General features: G+C 42.0%; 1 protein-coding gene across 2 annotated transcripts in view; it reads right to left on the bottom strand.

Annotated features, from left to right (window-relative positions):
• The window catches only part of TASOR (transcription activation suppressor), a 23,478-nt gene extending 5,890 nt beyond the window's left edge, over window positions 1–17,588 (bottom strand). For both annotated transcript variants that reach the window (XM_065642268.1, XM_065642269.1), the window contains exons 1-15: window positions 17,142–17,588; window positions 10,511–10,656; window positions 9,664–9,756; window positions 8,911–8,983; window positions 7,974–8,065; window positions 7,465–7,623; window positions 6,911–7,038; window positions 6,213–6,244; window positions 5,446–5,551; window positions 4,917–5,020; window positions 4,702–4,805; window positions 4,390–4,462; window positions 4,157–4,231; window positions 1,894–2,598; window positions 1,115–1,554 (exon numbers count right to left, since the gene is read on the bottom strand). In XM_065642268.1, the coding sequence (XP_065498340.1) occupies window positions 1,115–1,554; window positions 1,894–2,598; window positions 4,157–4,231; window positions 4,390–4,462; window positions 4,702–4,805; window positions 4,917–5,020; window positions 5,446–5,551; window positions 6,213–6,244; window positions 6,911–7,038; window positions 7,465–7,623; window positions 7,974–8,065; window positions 8,911–8,983; window positions 9,664–9,756; window positions 10,511–10,656; window positions 17,142–17,523 (2,712 nt within the window). In that variant the 5' untranslated portion in view covers window positions 17,524–17,588. The remainder of the gene's footprint in view (window positions 1–1,114; window positions 1,555–1,893; window positions 2,599–4,156; window positions 4,232–4,389; window positions 4,463–4,701; window positions 4,806–4,916; window positions 5,021–5,445; window positions 5,552–6,212; window positions 6,245–6,910; window positions 7,039–7,464; window positions 7,624–7,973; window positions 8,066–8,910; window positions 8,984–9,663; window positions 9,757–10,510; window positions 10,657–17,141) is intronic.

The following is a 17,588-nucleotide window of genomic DNA, read 5'->3' as shown; positions in this document are numbered from 1 at the left end:
TCATTTACCTGTTTTATTCTTCCCGAGAGCCGGGTCTCTGCTGATGGTCCATCACTGAGTAACTTAGGCAGGCCTGAGCACGTGCCTTAGAGCACAGAGGCTGCTGGGGCAGGGAGGGAAGGAGGCAAAAGGGGGGGCAAAAATGTGGAAAACTGTCTGCGCAGCCTTTTTCAGGCTGTTGTCTTGAGAGCTGGTTGAAGCCATGAGATGTTGGCATTACTGAGGAACTGCCTGCAACTAGTATTATATTAAGCCCTTGAACAATCCAATTTCATCTCACATTCCAGATGGGTAGAAGCAAAACAGCATGGAGATTACAGGTAGGACAAACTCTTTCCCGCTCCACGACTTAGAAACTGGGCTTTGTGTAGAAGTAGCGATACCAGAGCTCCCAGAACAACCACTACATCGTACGGTCATTAACAGCCTGTCCTGCAACCACTGGCAAGAGTGCAGAGGTAACAGCAGCTCCTGCCTTCCAACCTACTTTGGGAAGAGCAGCAGCCGGGCAATAACTGCGCTGGGGAACTCCCCAATCTCTCCTTCCTGTGTTTCAGGTTCAGCAAACCTCGATACCCCGAAGGAGGAGGAGGATGGAGGGCAGCAGGTGAGCTGCGACGGTCACGCTCTCCTTATTCCATGCAGCAGCTTCACAGACAGATAGCTAAAAACCCCACTGCCATGAGCAAGGGGAGAGCCAGAGCAGAGAATATTTTTCTACAAGCAGCAAAAGACAACTACAAGTGCAAGGCATTGGCCCCAGCAAACATGAAAAAACAGCCTCAACAACAAAAGGACTCAAGTTTTGCTGTCTATTGCTGGAGGGGCTGCACATGACACCTACGGTAAAGCTAGTGAGGAAGACTGACCATGACTGCCTTCCATCTTTCGGGTATTCTTAATGATAATTTGATTACAAAAAGGGTACATGTAAAGAACCAGGAACACACATCTCAGAGTTAAGAAAATCTCCATGTACAGTTCTACCAAAGAGAAAAGCTTTTTCACAAAGTTAGTGCTTAATGATGTTCACCTATGAAAAATAACAGAATTTTTTCATTCAGTCCCATTTTTATTCATTATCAGCATCTACCCACATGGCGGTTTCACTTACTTTTAAACGCAGCATGTGTTCCAGGCCCACTTCGTTAGTGGGAAGCCGCAGATCGACATCCACAGGGTAGGGCAGGCAGCCGGCGTCGTCCAGCAGCACGGGGCTCTGCGGGTCCCTAAAGGCCACGTTCTCAGCCTGAGCACTGCGGGGGAGCTCATGATCATCTATGTCCTGTGCTGCAATGGATTCATATTCATATTTTTGCCTCATATCCTCTTCAATTTCATCAGTGCTTAATCCTAAAGCTTGGTTTACAGACCGTACCAACGATGAATCCAAGTGTCCCGCACTAGCCAGTGTTTCCAACAGCGGTTTAATGAGGCCGTGCAGGTCGGTCAGAGCAGGGTCAGACATGTCTTGCTGCCTCAAGTCGGTATCGTGGCTGCCGAGACCAGCGTTAATTGAGAAAACAGAGTGTGGCGAGTCCAAGGTTCTGCCCCCTTAGAGTAGGGGGAGCAAGGGAAAAGTAATCTGTTAATAAGGTTTAAAATACAAAGCAAAACCAGATCCCCCAAAACCACACCCACATACCCAGTCTGACTCTTTAGCATCAATTCCCACAGCACACAAACATTTCGTACATTTTCCTTTGTCCTACTACATGTTACTGGCTATTTCAAAACTTAACTGCTCATGCTTAGAAGTTCAATCCTCCCCTTCAATCCAAATTTACCAGGTATTATATAGGGTATCCACAGTACGCAAAAAACATCCCATCTATAAAGATGAAGTGTGCTTTGAATGACAATGTTGAAGAGGAACGCTAAAGACTTTCTTACCTTCATATTGACAACTGTTGTCTGAAGATTCACTCATTCTTAAGTATTTCCGTAAATTTTCAGGCTGTTTATCCAGCTTCCTTTTCAGGCCACTTTTATTTCTAACGTCTTCAGAATCAGAATCTCCACCTATGTTTTTTTTCCTATACTGGATTAAGTTAATAAGTTGTTTGAGCCCATCGGGATCATCATCTCCAAAATGACGAAATTTTTTCTTGGCAGCAGCGGCTTCGTATTTTGCATGGATTCTTCTCCCGCTTTTTGGGTTGGCAAAACCAGAGTCTCCTTCTGTGGCTTCATAATCTGAGATGGGACTGAACTGTTGAAGTTTCCAATTTCCCTCCATCAGTTCCTTAGCTCTAGAAACAGGTAGTTGATATGCCTCACAACCAAAAATATAGTTTTGCAAGCAGCTGTCAATATGAGATTTATTTTTTGGAGCAGCATAAAGAAATTTTTTGTCATCCAACCGTGGTTCATACTGATATAATACAAATTCTCTATATTTTCGAGAGCCAAAACAGCATCTTTTCAAATACTCATTTATATACTTTTCCACAACAGCATTGAAATCTGCAGTAGTGTCTTTACGAGACTGGATTAAAGCAAAATGTAGAGACTGAATAAACTTTGTGAATTCTGGAATGATTTCCTGATTTTCGGTAGTTGAATTTTTCTGTGTTCTAAACGGAACACTTTTTTGTGCTGCCATAGGAGAAAAGGGAATTCATAATTAAAATCAAATCATAAAGCTATAGATAAATGATGACTAGTTAGTAATATTCTGTATTATACATATTTGGTGAAACACAGTTTGGAATGACTGCAGAGAAGTAACCCAAAAGCCAGGAAAGTAATTTTTTTGGTGAAGTAACCAGTTTTAAAGCCTACTTAAAAGTCAACCTGCTCACAGTCATGATGAACTGCTCGTTTTCATCACTTTGTGGTGACCTGTATCTAGACACACGGATCATTTCCCGTTTAAACCACTGACTGACCCCTCCAGGAGGCGACTCCCGAGGTTTCCGAGGCAGCAGCCGGTCAGGCCCTGCAGGGCCCCGGGGCAGCGGCTGCTCCTTCCCCGCTCGAAGCTCGCTGGACCCTCACACAATGATTCAGCTCAGCTACCCAGCAGAAACCTACACAGTTTTTTCCATTCCTTTGCAAAACAACACAAGTCACTAAATCAAAGAGATGCCACAGGAGCACGTACCACAAGCAGGATTTCCCTGTCCTGGGAAACCATTAGATCCGTTCACCACATCCCTGAAGCAACAGCTCAAGGAAGCTCCAAGTTATATCCTTTTTTTCTTTTATTTATTGATTCACACCCTTCCCCCCTTCCAATCACAGACTGAAACTCTTCTCCATCCAACCGTTTAAGCACCAGTGATTAACCTTGTGTCTGACAGAACCTGGAGCTCACAAGGCTTTGAAATGTCACAGCAGCAAGAACTGGAGTATTTCTACGGAACTGGCATGCACACACTCTAAATGTCACCTTAGATCATATCTCCTCTTAATCTATAACTGATTGAATTTCCCCAATTGTTACATAAATAAGAAAAACGTAAAGGGTTTATTAAGAAATACAGAGAGAAGAATCTAGGAAGCTACCACAACTTAGGACAAGAACTTTGTAGAAATGAAATGCCTGGAAAGAGCCACCGTTTTGCCAATAACACTTGAACTCGAAGCAGCCCCAAAAGGACTGAGTTCAGCTGCATCCTGCTGTTACTGCTACTTACTGCAAATCTCAGCTGTAAAACATTAACTTCAAAGTCTCATCCCAAAGCATTAAAGTTCTACTAAAGCCAAGTCCTTTCTGTCTTTTATTACCTGGTTGTATCAATATGTGCTTTGATCATTTATTCAGTTTTTGGTACGTATCTCAATGCAAAAAAAAAAAAAAAGACAGGTACATTAAAGACTTCCAGGTGTTTTGTCCTTAAAGTTTTGATGGTTAAAGAAAGCCCTCCAACCTCTGAAGTGCAATGTTATTAATAATGCACAGATCTTGGAATACTGATGCTTAGTTCTACGAGAATATACGATCAAGAAATCTGAACAAAGTTTTATTTTCTCAAAACGACCTAAAATATGTAGTGTGATAGTTGCTTTAGTGAAGAAATAAGCACTTTGAACACCATCACCATAACCGATGCAAACTGTTATTCCTAGTTTACACTGACAGGTGATAACACTATGGAATCTTCATTTAAATAACCACATACACACCACTCTCAACAGTGAGAGAACTTACTCGAGCTCCGTATACCTCTAGGTTCTGGAAATAGAAACAACGCATGGAGCATGCGGGATGGTCCAGTTTGGTGGTCTAGAACACAAGAAAATAAAACACAGTTGAGAAGGAGAAGACCACTACGCTTCAAAAGACAATCTAGAACTCAAAAACCCCCTAAAACCAACCAACCAACACCCCGCACCAGCACCACCAAAACTAACACAAGGCCAATAAACCCAGAATATACGTACCATAAGGGGATGCCATTTGCCAAGGAGAAAGCAGAAAAAGAAATCCTCTGTCCAGAAGTGGTTTCACAAGAACCTGTTTTCAAGCAAAACAAGTATATGCAGTTTGAAACTGCACGCAGACATTTGCGCCCTGCGAATGCTCTCACTGCCCATAAGCTCAATGCCATCGCAGGCAGAGAAGTGCCCCAATCCAATACTTCAGAATGTGCTGGCTAAGAAATTCCAGTGAGACCACGGATCTTGTAGTATGCCTCAATTACTAGTTAGTAAGTTATTTTAAAACACAGGAGCAGTCAAATCTGGAGCACTCACAAGTTTCTCTTTCTCCAGTTTTTGAAGCAAACCCTCCAAGTGGCTACCGGAACGGGACTTGTCCACGATTTCATAAAGGCTGCAGTACAGGCCGTTCTTCAACACTGCCACGATACAGGGGTACAAAGAGAAGGTACGAAAAAAAGAAACAAAACTGTAATTCTGAAAACTTTTTTAAATTCTGAATTTTAAAGAATTAAGCTAGAACTATTTACCTTCTTTTGCTCCTAGGTAAGTTTCTTTATACAGCAACGCTGGTGAAATTTTTTTCTTCAATTGATCAATGCTCACGACTTTTTCAACCTCAAGCTTCTCAGGACTGGAGATAAAGGGTGGTGGGAGGGAAAAAAAAAAAAAAATAAAGACCTCTTTTTACACGCCATAGTCCCACCCTCACTGACCAAATAAGAGCTTTTGAATACACACTCTTTAAAATCAGTTCCTGGGACTATCTCGTGAGCTAGTGGTGTTTATTCCTGCAAAGAAGTTTGTGTCACTCCAAAGGAATGAAAGAAACCACCAAAACACCAAACAAAAAAGAGATGCTGACAGTTGTGTATATGAACTAAAAGCAGCTCTGGACACACGTGACTTTCATAAGATTCTAGTTTGACATATTTAAAGCATCTAGTCAATAAGTATTTTAGATTTTCATCTGAATCTATCCAAAGTTCACCAGTCTCTACTAGACAGAGTTTCAACATAACAATATTTTAAACTTATTCTTCAAATGGTAATACTCACAGCTTGCACGGAAGGAAAGGACGTGCTGCAGATTTCAAGGAAACGTGGCACAAGAGTTTGCCTTTATTCCAAAGCTGCCCCCTCCATAATGTATAGTTACATTTATCTAAATTAAGATAGAGAAAGAAAAACTACATGAAACCAGTTGCCAGGTGGGACTGAAAGGAAACGGCAGAATAGAGGCTGCTCAATCTCCAACAGCAGTTTAGGGAAAGTTTCATACTATGAGCAGACAATAATATGTTAAAAGGTACCAAAGGGTGTTTTGACCTGCTCTGAGCGGAGTGAAGGAGGTTGGTGCCACCTGTACCTGTCTAGAGCAGCACGCCCTTGGTGCCACCATCTGTGGAATAACCTCTCCTTACCTGATCTGTCAACCACTTTCATGCACATTCATATTTTGCTTGAATGAGGTTCAACAGAAAAGCAACACAGAGGATCATACTATTTGAAGTGCCACTGAACAGGAGATTTGGGAGCAGAAGATACTTTTTTTTTTTACACTGTAAGTAGAAAATGAGGGGAAAAAGACCCTTGATTTTGTTGAGTTCTGACTTGCTCTGGTAAAAGATAATGCACATCAAGCTGTCTGTTTGATCACCCAGTATCAGGAAGGGATCTCTGCAATCAGTGCGGTACACCACAAAACTCAGGTCTACAGTCAGCCTAACTACGCTGGTTAAAGACCAATAAAACTACATGGGGAAAGAAGTCCAAAACCTTCCACGTCTAGATCATAAAAGCAAACAATTTCAGTTCATTCTTACCTGTACTTCTATCTGTGTTGAAGCTGTTCGATCTAACAAAAAGAAAAAAGACGGACTAACTTGGTTTGAGACAGAAACTTCCAGGTACTACATTTTATATTCAGCATACTTTATCGGTCTAACAAAATAGCAACACTGGTAATCTGCTCTCTAAGCTCCAGCCATCACTGCTGTAGCACCTTGTGCTATTCTAGCTAGCTCGATGACTATTCTTAGCACAACACGGCACAGTCCCCACACCTGGATGCCTTCCCATCACCACAGGTACCACCCTGTATCTGTAACCAACAGCCCAGTTAGATATTCTCTCCACAAGCAACAAGACGACACCAGTGAAGAGTTCAGTGACAAAGCTTACAGAACATCTTTTTAGAATACCAAGCACAATGATGCTGTGAACATATTTATGTCTGTGAATTTTTTTTTCCTCAGTTAAGCAAAGAACCCCCACTATCCACAGATTCCACGCAGGCAGAAGGCGAGCAGGTGACGAGAGCAGCAGAATAGCTCCTGCATGGGCCAGCCTGCTGCATTAAACCCATTTTGTCACCTCTTGTTCACATTAGAAGTATTTCTGAAGCCAAGTCCCTGTGACACGTCCATTCATTTCAGCACTGTTCATCTAAATGCAGCCCAAGCTGCTGCCAAGAGCTCTCCCGGCTGCATGCAGGCTTTCCAAAACCCATTTCCTACCTTACCTTGATGGGGGCAAGAATTTTGGTACTTGCATCATTTCATCTTTATAAGTAAATGAAACGACAGCATAAGGACAAACATGTCTTGGTCTTCGCCTTATCTCATCAAAGCCATATTCGTAAAAATAGTACTAGAAAAAGAAATGAACATAGTGTTAAGTTAGAAGTCTGGTAAACCGTATTTTGCAAATATACTGACAATCTATGACCCTTCTTCACTGAAAGGTGTACTCTTTCACAGGAATAGTTTACAAAATGTAGAGTTTGTTTAAAACCCATTATGCCAAACATTAACTGGTATATAAAACAAATTATAAGTTACTGTAATAAATCACATTCATGTTCCTTTTATCAGCAGCCTATTTATTCAAAAGCTGATTCCTAAAATTAGGAAGCTTTTAAATGCCGTTCTCATGTGTACTTCATAACACAACCAACTAAGGTAACTTTTTCACATTTTCCTCCCTCCTTTATCAAACATGGACAGGACAGACACTACTTCCAAGGTTCTGTTCATAACGTTCTTCTATAAGAGGTTAACACATGCTCGACTCTACCTGAGTAAGTTCGTAGGCTCGATAAGCAAACAAGGAGGTTACTTTATTTGCATTCTTTGAAACGTGACACTCATGCTTTGGTGTTGGATCCAACGCGCTCTTTGCTGTCGACTCCATTGCTTTCATACCGATGTGGACATATATGCTTTTCATTCTTCCCTGGAATAAAGAAGAACTGTAAGCAGAAGATCTTTCCTGAAAACTGGTGAAGTGCTTCAAGTATCAAAGGAAGTGAGAGCAGGGAAATGAAAACAGGCCACTTATATAAAAGCCACTTAGAGAAGTACATTATTTTTCATATTTTCAATGAAAACAAGACATTTTCACCTTTTATTAAAATTTATTATGATTTAAACTGAATGCCAACATCAGATTTTAAACCTGGCAGGGTTCTAGTTTCTCTGTTAGCAGATAATTGTCTAAATCTAAGTTGAATAAGTTAGGTTAAAACCACCTATATTTTATCAGTAAGCAATATAATCCTTCAAGAATATTTAAGATAAATTTACCTTTATTATTTTAAAAACAATCACATCTCCAGTTGCTCCAGTTTCTAGAGGATTAGGCTGCAATATATCAGCATACCTGGAGACATATACACCTGAGAGGAGCATAGAAGAAACAAACACGTTATGCTGAGTGTTAAAATATTATTAGAAGTTGGTCTAACTCACATCAAATAACTGTAATGAACTCAGGTACTCGGAAAAACATCCGTTTTGCTTCGGTTCCTCTCAGTCCAAGTCTGTATTTAACTGCTTGGATAAACTGCTCCAGAACCTTTACTGGCTAAACCAGTAAAAAATTGTATGTTCATATACCTTTGTTCTCCAGCCCCACTCACATCTGTTCTGCTTTCAACATTCACATTGTCACCTCTGTCTCATGTTACCATTACAGAGGATGACAAAATGATTTTAATTTTCTATTTGAAAAGCTTTGCGGAAGGAACTTTGGATCTTGCACTTTCAAATTTCTTACCACCTTGTGACTCTTCCAAGTCTGAAATTTATCCATGTTCTTCTTGGATTGGTGGATTTAAGAACTTCAGTTCTACCTGCATCAACACTAAGCTGAGCTGCTGTTTCCATGAGGTATTTCTGAATGCGTATCCATTCACACACGGATGTACAAACAAAGAGGCGCACAGCCATACATTGCAACAGTTCTTTAGCCTCCCAGTTTTACTGGGAAGACACGATATTTTGGTTTGACTTAAGCCAAAACGAGAACTAGGTCTTCCCTTTGGGAAAGAAATTTAAATGAACAGTTGAAAACGGAATTATGAAATGATGTTCTGATGACAATCTACTTTGCTAAAAATACCTACCTGTGATGCTCCTGCAATAGGTTATAGAAAAAGGACTGAAAGTTTACACAACTGCATCACATTATCTGCCAACTCACACTGAGTGGCACCGGCACGTACACCCAAAGGATAGTTACCCATGGAAGGGTTGCCAAGAACGGCGATTTTGGAGTGGCCCACCTGCAGCCCCTTCTCACATATGCTTTGGATCTGAAGAGAACAGACATTTTTAAGCAAGTCAATCAGGAAAGCCAGAATATAAACAGAACAAACAGTGAGAAACAACAATTACAGAATTTTGACTGAGCTAAAAACACCGAGAACAACCCCCCAAAAAACCCTTACAAATAAAAAACCTAGACCAGTCTGAATGGCTACATAAATGGTTAAACCGCGCAAGTATGAAGCACTTCTATGGACTTACCCAGATCTCAAAACGAAACAAACCAAACAAAAAACGATAGATAAACTCACATCACACACCACAACAAAAAACAAAAACCACCACGCACCAAAAAACAACTGCAATGGAAACACACAACCTTCCTTTTCAATTCAGAAAAAAACCCAACCACACCAACCCCAAACACAAAACCAATAAAAACCCACGTGCCATCCAGATAATCCATCATTTATAAAACAGAGCCTAAAGCAGAGAAGATACCCTACAGAGACATGTAAACAGAGCACCTTAAATAGCAGGGAATAAAGGATTTAAACTGTGAGATAATATCCGATCCCTTTCCTATCCTTCTATATCTTGCAGTGCTGAATTTTGCAAAAATAACTTAAAGATCAGTATGTCACTAAAAACACTCAGGTTAAAAAACCCCCAAACTCCTAACTGAAAAAGAAGAAAAAGCATTTTATGTGCAGGTTTGTTTTCTCACCTGCGGTCGATCAACCATCAGGAACGCATAGCTCTCCGAAAGCTCCTTTTCTAGGCGACCATCGAATTTCAGCTCTCTGCGTTTTTCTGTGAACTATTATTACAGAAAGCTGTTAACACAGGTAGACAGATTCCTGCTGTCCCATTCGTCAATGTTTTAAGGTCCCACCTATACTCACATTTTCAAGTGCACAAAAAAAAAAAAAATCAAAAGATATTTAGGAGACTGTACTATGCTAAAATTAAATTTCAAAACCATTATACCCATGGAACATACCCTTGGCTTAACCTGCCCAAAGATTTGTCTGGTTTTTTTAAGGAAGAGACACTCCTCAAACAAACCTGCCTGGTAATGTTTTAGTGTTATTTTTGTAGCATAACTATCCAGAAGCATCCAGCCAGATGCTGTCCATATCATCTGTTAAATTCCAGAAATAAGCCTTTTTCTCTTTTTAGGAGACAGACCGCTATCTCTTATGTTGTGCATGTACTTTTGCAGTTGTACCTCAGCGCTCCTGGGGTGGTTTTCATCATTTGCAATACTCCTTGGCTGTAACCATGATTCATCAGTGTTATAGCAGCAGAAAACAAAAATGCTGCTGTTTACCTTATAGTTTCAAGATAATAATGATAGCAAACTGATTAGGCAGGCAAGATTTTATGTCTATGCAGTAATAAACTTGCCTGAAAGATAGCTGCTTACATTTTTGGGGATCTGAGTTTGCAATTAAACAGCAAGCATGTAATTAGAAAATAATCTCCAGGTCTTTGTCTCCACACTCAGAAAAAACATGAAATTTCATTTGATTTGTACCTTATTCACAAAGAGGAGGCATAAATATACTCACTTCCTTTTCCAACAGCTCACTATGAACTAAGCTGGCTCGCTTGTAATTAAAATTGGACACTGAACTGGGCTCCAAGTAAGATGAATGCAGAATCTTCACAACATCCTCGAATTCTCGTGAGCCTACAGCCACTGGCTGGAAGAGTGCTGTCAAAGAGAAGAAATAATCAGCTCCAACGCACACCTGAAAACAATCCAAAGCCTTCCAGTTCATAGACAGTTTACACACAAAGAAAAATGGTTCGTGATTCAACTTAAGAATACAAAATACCTAGAATACTTGAAAGAGATGGAATTGAGGCTAGAAAGCTAAAGCTGCCTGGAATTACAGCATCTTTAAAAAGAAAAGTTTCTGTATGCTTAATATTGCTCTTTAACAGTTAGTTCTCAGAAGTTTATAAGGAAAGAACCTCAAGTCTGAATTTACCCTTTGAAAACACCTCATCTGTATTGCAAAACACTAATTAAAATTCTGAAAGTTTAATTACAAACTAATTAGCTCTTTTAATTAAGAACTAGAAACAAATTGTTCTAATAAAACCTGAACCCCAGTTTTGTAGCCTATCCTCTCTTTAGAACCGTTATGTGGTTTGTTGTTTGTTTGCTTATGGTAGTTAGACCAAGTGTGAGTAAATTCAAAACTGCCTGCAGCCCGACAAGCTGCTATGATTAGAAACCACAGTGCCTGTGCTCGTCTTTTATGATCTCAGCCCTTATAACAGCTTTAAAAGGAAAGCCCTTGGTTTGTTGTACAAATTCACCTTTGCGCAGTACAGCGTTCACCTGCCCAGCTGCTGCAGTTGTATGTGGGGACAGGAAGGGACACAGTGACCAGGGGAGCAGCGGAGACGGGGCCAGCAGAGAATCCGAGCGCAGACTTAGAGTCATGTCGAGGAAAACAACGCTGCTGGGGGAACCGAACCTGCCCACTATGGCAAGTGTTTTCTCCCCAGCGTAACTTCCAAAATACTCACGAAACATCCAGTATTTTTGTGGTATTTGCAAACTGCAGACAGACCATCCCAACAGATAGTTCTGAGGCTGCTTTTGCTCTTTTTGTAGGAGGGCCTGTTTCCATCTACCGAAAAAAGCCCCAAACCACCACCACCTCAAATCGCTCGGAGCTACAATAGTTAGGAATGAACTACAATCTACCATTATTCTAACAGCAAGCTGAATTTAATTACATCTTTAGGGTGCGTGTTCAACTTCATTAAATAATACAGTAGTAGATTTAGATAGTCATCTTTTCCTCATTTGCAGGAAATATTTATTGCAGCAGCCTCAGTATAGAACAAATGTTCTAAAGGACACTGTGTTCTCTGGTAAAAGCTGCAGCTCCATACACACTTTCTAATGTAGTACCACAGCTGCAAACTGAAGTAAGGCAATGATTCCAACGCCAGCAACAATGAAGGAGTGATTTTTTTTTAAGAGCGGAAGTTATGAAAGTGGTTAAGAAATCATTCTTATGTAATGCTCTTTTTAGTAACAACATCTACTCTTGAAACGCTGACAGCAATATGGGAGGAAAGATAACTGGATGTGAATGAAATTCTCAACTTAGTGTTACTAAGATTGAACGCACTTGTACTGAAGAAACACTTTGGAGTAAAATGTAAAAAACCCAAGGAACGATGCACAACGTCTTCGCTACTCCCCAGATCCAAATCTAGGAAGAGGCACATTACTACACCAATTAAGATCCCACGCAAACAGTCAACTACGGTCCCATTTGTGTCTAAATATTTTGTGCTTTGTGGAAAGTTCTGACAAGAGAGCGGAGACAGAGCTGCCCCAGAACAGCCCGTCCCCGCTTCACCAGGGAGAGCAGATCCAAACTGCTGTACTAACAGCTCTCAACAGGGTCATGGAAGAGCTCTACTTAATGCCTTACATTATGGAATACAGCAAAGTAGAGATTTTCTAAAAATCGCTGGGTTTCTGCAATTTCTTAGCAGAGAACTGAAAGCATGTTTTACTACTATTGTTACTTATTATTCAACAATACATATACTTTCTTGTGCTTCACCAAATTTACACTCCAAACAAACATCATCTGAACTCCCCGGAGACACGACTGGAGCTGAAGGGCTGCTGCTGCCTTTGGAGTAAACACAAAGTACTTGAGCACAGGAGTCGCTTTTAGCAGTTCCAATTTTTCAATTTGAGAATGCATGGATCATTAAAACAAGACTGATTCCAGCTGACTGATCACATCAGTCCAAGAACAAGAACTCACATCCACCTTTTCGTAGGAAAGTGCTTAATAATCCCCAAACTTCACAGTAAAGGAACTTCTATTCCTTTGATGCACACTGCCCACTCAACACAAAGTGATCAAGAATGGCATCTACACATCTGATCTTGCCTTTGTTTACTTCATACATAAATTAAGAGTGATCGGCTTTACGACCAGCTGTCAACTACTGACTCAAGTGAAAAGGAACATGAATGAAATCTGTTGGATATATAACCCTTACAGAACCGACAAGCTGCTTACGTTTGAAGAATCCTTACAAACACTACTGTACCTTTTCATATGTAAGAGTGGCAAACAACCCACGCTTGGTCTGAGAACCACACAGTGTTCACTGTGTTTCTTCAGGGGCAGCCTGCTAATTCTGTACCTACGGCATTCTATTACTGAGCTGCCACAAGGTGGATGGAGCAAGGAAAATCTGGTGAACTGACTGCGGGATAGCATTGTAATCATAAAGTAAAAAAATAAATCACTTAGCTTTGAATTTCAGATAAATTACCACATACAAGAGTCAAAACAGGTGCATGGCATAAGCTTTTTTCTTTGTTCGACTCTCCAAACACACTGATCAGACGCTCTATGACAAGCTCAAAGCCATTTCTGTGGTTCTTCCAGAACCTGAGGCACCACAAGCTCCAGGTTCTCACTAAAAACCTGGAACATCACTACTGAGGGAGCTGGCAGGGCAATACTTCTGAATTTGTCATCTAAGCACTGGTGCTAAAGGGCAGCTGTTTTCTAAAAGGTTCAGGTCACTCCAGAAGGGTCTGGACCTCAACTAACAAACCAGTTCAGAAGTAACAAAAAAAACCACCCCGAAAAGTACTAAACCAGACCTTTTATAGCAGCCACCAAATCCTATGTCCACAGGCAAAGGATCAGGTTACTGCGCTCTTCTCCAATCTTACAAGTCCAGTAGCATGTGCATATATTTTCCAGGCTCACTATACAAATCTGCCGTGGGGCTGCTGCACCTTTATTGGGCCCATGGAATTCAAGTCATTAGGTCAGAACTAACTTGCAGTATCCTTATAACATATACAACTCAATTATTAGGGTTTTCACTGGCTTGTTCTGCAGAAGTAAAAATATTTACTGGTTTTGTTTCGTTCCTACCCAGTGTATTGTAACCTGTTAAGTATTTTTAGGTGGAAACTAAGATCAGGCCAGCCGAGCGGATCTTCAGATGCGTGTAATTCCCTGGGGGTTTAGGTTCCTCTTTCACAGCTGGCCGACGCTTCAACTTGAGAAAACCGCCTGTGAAATCCGTGCATTTGGGTTGGGTTTTAAGTCACAATGTGAAGAAGAGAAAAGACACAGATGTTCTCAAGGAATCCTGAACTAACTTTCAAGTGAAGCAAGCTACTTATTTTCATTAAGCTGGCAGAACGCTCGTACTCTTCACAAACAAGCACTCCTGCTAAAAAAACTCCACTGAGAAGCATCATTTTCTTTAATACTTCACTTTTTAAGACTAAGACCAAAAAACTGTGGTGCTAATGAACCGTAATTTTGTTACTTGTGATGGTTTTCAGCCCAAAATGCCATTTGCTCTCAAAAGGTCTAAGCAGTTATGAAGTTCAAGGACTGCTTGATGAAATCCCCAGGTGAAAACAGCAAGTAGCAACTAGCAGATAGGTGGCTCTACCAAAGATATGGAATGTTACAAGACAAAAGACATGGAAAAATGAAACATCAAATACTATTAAGTAGAAAATGGACAACCAAAACTTCCAAGAAAGTGCTGCTAAGACTTCCAAGGACGAATACATATATATATAATCTACTTAAGAGAGCACAAGACCATCACTAAACTGCATGTACCAAGAAAAGAGTAACTTTCAAGAGAGTTTCAAGTGGGAAAGGAGAAGTACACACACACATTAGAAAATAAATCTCACAGCCAACATTTTTAGTTTGGTTTCCTGAATTCTCCTGCTAGAGAAAAAAAAAAAATGAAGAATTCTGAAGCAAGAGTCTCTGTGACAACCAACTGGTTCATTTTCAGAAGTATGTTTCTTCCAGATTCATTTATCCACACTAACAAGCTTCTTTCTGTTGACTTTCAGTTCCTCGTTAGTCTCCAAACAGAGGTGGAAATAAACTCCAGAAAGGCTAAATATTTTCCTTTACATTTTTGTTTTGCAGATTCAATTGCTTCACAATCAAAAATTGTTCCCAAATCATCTTTTGGTGCTTAGAAAAATAAAAACAAACCACCAAGAAAACTAACCCCACCCAAAGAACAACGTTATCCTGTACAGATTTTATATTTGTATGAAAGATTACTCTTCATAACCAAGACTGCAGGTATCTCTCAGGATGGTATGTCCAGGAATAAAAATGGAGGATTAAAAAGCAAAACAAGGACAATTCCAACACAAGGAAGGATGGAGGAAGCTTCCATGAGTAGTTCTACACTGGAATTTAGAATCTAGCCAAGAGAGCTCTTTTGAGAGGGGCAGATTACATTCTGATTATTCTGCAGTTTAACCACGTCTTTGAGCGCTGGTAGCAGGCAGGCTGTACGCGTGTGCCACTGCAATGCCAGCCGCTCAGCGCACCGCTCATCTTCTGGTTTATTCCGGAGCTGATATAACTGCGTCATTTCTCAAATGCCAATTCCAACAGCCATGCACAGTGGCAGTTCTAGCGCTGGCCCACTTCAGCAGTCCTGCCTACGATGCGTTTGCTAACAGCACTTTGCGTTTCGGTGTCACCTGGTGTAAGACTACGACTGACAAGCAGCAACCTTAAGCAACTGTAAGACTGTGAGCACCACGGCCAGAATGGTCCGTTTGGAGAATTTTGGAAACCATAAGCCCCTGGTATGGTTAAAATGCCCAAGATTTCTATAAGCTGAAAGGGAAAGAAAACAACAAAAAAAAGGACACTAAAAAGTGAGCCCTTAAGAATGGGTCAAATCACCTCGACATGAACGAGTAAATTCTAGAATCAGCACAAGAACAGCTTGCCCTTCTGCCCAAGAAGCTGCAGAAGCCTGATGTCTGAGCTACATATTCTAAAGCTTTCTACACAGTGTAGGAGATGGTTCTGCATAAGCAAATGATGAATTAGATGACCCGAAAAGGTATTTTGCAGGTTTCTACTCCCATTGGAACCAAATGCTAGAGAGGAACTTCAAATGTCTGTGGTTACGTACTAAACATTTCTGAGGTATATTCAAAGGTATTCAAATGTCACCATGCTTGGGTCTCACACATGGAAATGCAAGAGGCACCATGTTTTATCCAGACATTTTTCTGTCAGACGAATAATAAGAAACTTTTTTTTTTTCCCTTGAAATCAACCCCATCTTTTTTGCAATGAATCTTTGCCGGACTTGTATCCTCCCTTGGGGGATGGCAATGGGAAAGAAAAGGAAGAAAACAGGGACATTACTGCCAAAAATGGAAGGAGGGAAAGACTGGATAATGAAATAAACCTACCTTCATCTCTTCCTTATAGAAGCAAGCATTTTAAGAAGTTAGATGTGCGACTCTTCTCTGATGAACTAGAAACCTACATGAACAGGTATTTCTGTGATACGGACTAAGCTACTGACCGCATGTCGCAAAAGGTCAAGAACTGAGATAAGTTTCAGGGAGGAAATCAGCCATGTCTTCAATGCCACTTAACCAAACCAAAGACAAGCAGACGCCAATGGAGTCTCACAAAAAGAAACACCACAGGTGATCAGAGGAAGAGTTACTTGAAAACCAAAACAACAAGCCCTGGGAGCTTGGAAGAGGAAGGCTGCCAAGGCGAGGCATGTGAAGCGGGATGCTGCTTCCTTCCTGCTAAGAAAGGAACTTTCGCTAGATAAGAACATTCTTCTGCGTCTCATCGATGAAGGACAACTGTGTTCAGTGTGCGCCAGCCTGCCCTGAGCAGGATCACACCCTCTCCTGCAGAGCAGACGTCGCGGGAAGAGAAAAGCGAATGATCTTCTCTGCGCGTCCACGTCCCACAGAACCATCTTGTCTACGTGCAATGGCGTCTCCAGCAGCCGAGCCAGGATCCACGCTCCAGCCCGCCCTGACTGAATCCGGCTTTTCCATCCTTCTAAAGCAATGCTCTGAAATTCAAGCCAAGTTTCACTTTCATGGGTTGGTTGGTTGTTTTTTTTTTTCCTCCTCCTCGTGACAAAATGAAAACGAAAAAAGGAGGGAAAGGGAAAGGAAAGAATGTAAAAGCCTCCCTGACACTCCAAGCCTGGTCCCCAGCAGCCTCGCCAGCCTGAGCAGCGCCGCAGGCTCCTCCACACCCGCAGCGTTCCGCATGCAGCTGTGCGAGGTGCATAAAGAGCCTGATGAACCAGATGAAGAGGGGAGTGAGGGAGAGAAAGGAGGGAAAGGGAAGGAACAACCTTTCTTTTCTCTGCTCTTCCTGGGGATCTGAAAGTTCCTCCCCACAGCCAGGTCTTCTGGGGGCTTTGGGAAGGGGGGAGGCCCCCCGGACACACCGCTGGGCGGCTGCTGCCGCTGCTGTTGCCCAAGCGCCGCTGCGATGCCGCTCCTGCGCTGGCTGCTGCTGGGGATGCTGAGGTTTGGGGGGACCGCGTCCTCCGCAGCAGCAGCGGCCGCCAGCAGCGCGTCCCCGGCGCTCTCGGCGCGGCCGCCATTTTGTGCGCCGTCCTCAGCGGCCCGCGCTCCGCGGCTCTCCCCGCCGGGGCCCGCGCTGCTCTGCTCCGCCCGTTGATGCTGTTCCGGCTCCATCTCGGCACCGCTGGGGACCGCGGCATCCGCCATTCACTCCCACCGCCGCGAAGCGGGCGCGACGGCCCGCGCCTGCTCTTCCTCCCGCACCGCCCTGC

The sequence above is a fragment of the Caloenas nicobarica genome, chromosome 11 (assembly GCF_036013445.1).
Source record: "Caloenas nicobarica isolate bCalNic1 chromosome 11, bCalNic1.hap1, whole genome shotgun sequence".
Classification (NCBI taxonomy): Eukaryota; Metazoa; Chordata; class Aves; order Columbiformes; family Columbidae; genus Caloenas; species Caloenas nicobarica.
The sequence above is the reverse complement of the archived record's forward strand: the minus strand, read 5'-3'. Positions and strand labels throughout refer to the sequence as shown.